The 3,868-nt window shown below is 44.3% G+C and overlaps 1 protein-coding gene across 3 annotated transcripts in view; it reads left to right on the top strand.

Moving 5' to 3' along the window:
• Window positions 1-2,626: 2,626 nt before the first annotated feature.
• The window catches only part of ano5b (anoctamin 5b), a gene marked incomplete at its 5' end in the record, with an annotated part of 39,962 nt that continues 38,720 nt past the window's right edge, over window positions 2,627-3,868 (top strand). The window contains one exon of one of the 3 annotated variants that reach the window (XM_084436566.1): window positions 2,627-2,755. In XM_084436566.1, coding sequence (XP_084292692.1) covers window positions 2,732-2,755 — 24 coding nt within the window. The remainder of the gene's footprint in view (window positions 2,756-3,868) is intronic. The other 2 variants (XM_084436567.1, XM_084436565.1) reach the window with 2 other exon arrangements.

Raw genomic sequence — 3,868 nt, 5'->3', positions numbered from 1 at the left:
ATAAATCAAGCATTCTGTTCACCGGAGTTTTTCTTTGATAAATGTATTATTTAAACTCCTTTCAATTACACTGTTATGTGAATTTTCACCGCTTGAGGTCCTCATCCATCTTGAACGAAATTGCCAGTGTTTCATTCATCTAATAAATGAATAAATCTTGCATGTTTGTCATATGTACGATATGAGGACCGTCAGCGTGCAGAGAAACGCTGAGCTGTGCACAACGTGGGACTTGAACCTGAGACCTTGAGCCTCATGCTCTACCTGCCCTGCCGCTCCTGAAGCCTGGATTACACTTCTGCGTTTCTCAGCATTTTCCTCCAAAAAAGACCTACACTTGTGGTCAAAAGTTTACATACACTTGTAAATAATATGTATGTTATGGCAATCTTGAGTTTCCAATAATTTCTACAACTGTTATGTTTCTGTGATAGTGATTGGGGCACATACATCGTTGTTACAAAAAACATTCAGGGCGACTGGTTGCCCCGTCACTCCGAGGCTCCTGCGGTCGATCGACACGGTCACGGCTCTTCTCTGTCCTGGCCCCGCAGTGGTGGAATGAGCTGCCCACTGATGTCAGGACAGCAGAGTCGCTGCCCATCTTTCGTCGCAGGCTCAAAACTCATCTCTTCAAGAAGTACTACAACAATCCTCCCACCTAAGCACTTATTATATTATATTGCACTTTACTTTAGATTGTGATTCTTGCACTTTGCCTTCAGCACTAGATTATGCTATTAGTCACTTGTTTTAGAAAGAAGATGCACTTGTGAGTTCTGGCAAGTAGTAGTACATTGGCTCTTCCTACGTTAAATGCAATTATTGTTAGTCGCTTTGGATAAAAGCGTCTGCTAAATGACTAATGTAATGTAATCCCTGGTGAACAGAGAAGATCCGTGGTGAACAGAGAAGATCCCTGGTGAACAGAGAAGTTATGTGGTGAACAGAGAAGATCTGTGGTGAAGAGAGAAGATCCGTGGTGAACAGAGAAGATCTGTGGTGAACTGAGAAGATCCCTGGTGAACAAGATCTGTGGTGAACAGAGAAGATCTGTGGTGAACAGAAGATATGTGGTGAACAGAGAAGATCCCTGGTGAACAAGATCTGTGGTGAACAGAGAAGATCTGTGGTGAACAGAGAAGATCTGTGGTGAACAGAAGATCTGTGGTGAACAGAGAAGATCTGTGGGGAACAGAGAAGATCTGTGGTGAACAGAAGATCCGTGGTGAACAGAAGATCCGTGGTGAACAGAGAAGATCTGTGGTGAACAGAGAAGATCTGTGGTGAAGAGAGAAGATCCGTGGTGAACAGAAGATCTGTGGTGAACAGAGAAGATCTGTGGTGAAGAGAGAAGCTCCGTGGTGAACAGAACTGTGGTGAACAGAGAAGATCCGTGGTGAACAGAGAAGATCCGTGGTGAACAGAAGATCCGTGGTGAACAGAGAAGATCTGTGGTGAAGAGAGAAGATCTGTGGTGAACAGAGAAGATCTGTGGTGAACAGAGAAGATCTGTGGTGAACAGAGAAGATCCGTGGTGAACAGAAGATCTGTGGTGAACAGAGGAAGACAGGCCTATGGAACGCTGCGCTCGCGCGCTGCTCTCCAGGACCAGGTTGGGTGAATGGATGGACTTAAATTTGTCTTCTTGGTAAAAGTTGATTGCGCTCAAAACATGAAAGAATAAAACAAAAAAATGCAGCAACTTGAAGTAGATGAGATGGTGGTTGGGAAGCAAAGGGAACTGTTTAATTAATTCCAATATACCTGGCTGAGTTCATGGTTCACAACCATTCCTCTTTTACAACATAATCACAGTGAACCGCAGTAATAATAAAATAGCCTATAATATTGTTATCACAGCAGCGCAGATTGAGATTAGCCTACAATTAGAGATTTGAATAACTAGACTATTTTTTTGGATTATTATGCACACCAGGAACACAAATGGGATGGAAATGTATTTGCTGGTGACTGTTGGCATTGGTTCCATGGCTTGACAGCTGTATTCAAACTCACAACATTACCAAGAAAAATATACCCTTGATTGCTGTAGCTCAAACTTGTAAATCACCTATTTGATATGCGTTTTCGGGCGTGTTAGTGTGATAACAGATTTGAACAGATCTTTACGTGCAATTTCGCGTGTAATCGCGGATCGTTTTCTCCGTTCGAAAACGTTTACATGGAAATCCGCGCTAGTTGCCGAATCCAGGCCTGCTGAGACACTCGTTTCCAATCCAATTCATATCCTTTTCTATAGGCTTACAGGGAATGTTTGATTACAGCCTAAAACGTCTTTTTAACACAGGCTATAGGATGTTTGTGAGTGTTTTGATGAACACTTAGGCCTATAGGCTACTCTTAAAATCTGTCTTGAAATATTGGAAAGGACACAGTCTCGTGTCTCTCATGCACCAACTTCTCTCACAACACTCCGACATTTTTGCCGACATAAAATGAGGTTTGTAGGTTTCGCCACTCCCCTTTATCACCCTATGAACATATCAGGACAGCATGAGAATATGAGGGATTTGTAGGCCAATTAATGTTCGGTTTTCTGGTTTCCGTGTGGTTCTAGATGTAACAGTGGCTCTAAAATCTAATCGGATAAGCGGATTGATCAGGAGAGACCATCGCTCTCCCCGCCTCCTGAAAGGGGACAGTCCCTCGGTCAAGATGAAGCGAATAACGGGAAAAGCGAGGGATGAAACTTTAATCGAAATGCAGAATGCAACGGATGACCAGACCGGAGGTAAAGTAGGCAGGTTTCACAGATTATTAGGATACATGGTAACATCTTTGTCCACATCATCCAGTATCTTTTCATTTCAGTAGAATTATGTGGTCGGAAAATTCTACGTTAGGCAGTCATAGCCTATTCCTGCACAATGGACATGCTCAAATGGGATATGTCGAAAAATACCATTGGCATGACTATGACCTACAAATATTCCCGTGATCCGTTATAGAGATCGCGATGTCGACTGAAAAGGTTGCCCTTTGCGTCAGTTTGTGAAAGTTAACGTTGTTTCTCACGTGTGTGGTTTCCCTGTAGGCCATGTGTTACCTATGTCCCAGTCCGTGGATCGCTTTTAGAAATGGGCGATAGTGAAAAGACTCGCGCCAGTGACGGATCAGCATTAAAGCACACCTGACCGCAGCCTGGGGGATTTGGGAATTTGGGGATTACAATAAGATAACATAACGCATCCATTGTGTATCTAAATGCACAGTCTGCTGTCACAGGCGCACCCATATTCCCACTCGTTATCTCCGCATCATCATATTTCTGACGCAGGCCTATGACATGATCACCTCTATTGTCCGTTTCACCCTGACCCTAGTCCACACAGACAGACTGGTCTCCACTCAGTGTGAAGGTTGATAATAATATCAGTCATCATTACAAAATCACAAAATGTACTTAACGCAGCAGTTTATCTCTGGCCCCAGAGAGCACGTGATCCTGGTTAAACTGAACCGTATTCCCAGGGCAGAGATGCAGCGTGTCTCAGTGTCTCAGCGTGTCTCAGTGTCTCTCAGTGTCTCAGTATCTCAGCGTGTCTCAGTGTCTCAGCGTGTCTCAGTGTCTCAGTGTCTCAGTGTGTCTCAGCGTGTCTCAGCGTGTCTCAGTGTGTCTCAGTGTCTCAGTGTGTCTCAGCGTGTCTCAGTGTGTCTCAGTGTCTCAGCGTGTCTCAGTGTCTCAGTGTGTCTCAGTGTCTCAGTGTGTCTCAGTGTCTCAGTGTGTCTCAGTGTCTCAGTGTGTCTCAGTATCTCAGCGTGTCTCAGTGTGTCTCAGTATCTCAGCGTGTCTCAGTGTCTCAGCGTGTCTCAGTGTCTCAGCGTGTCTCAGTGTCTCAGCGTG

Source organism: Borostomias antarcticus, assembly GCF_949987555.1.
Source record: "Borostomias antarcticus genome assembly, chromosome: 4".
NCBI lineage: Eukaryota > Metazoa > Chordata > Actinopteri > Stomiiformes > Stomiidae > Borostomias > Borostomias antarcticus.
The sequence above is the reverse complement of the archived record's forward strand: the minus strand, read 5'-3'. Positions and strand labels throughout refer to the sequence as shown.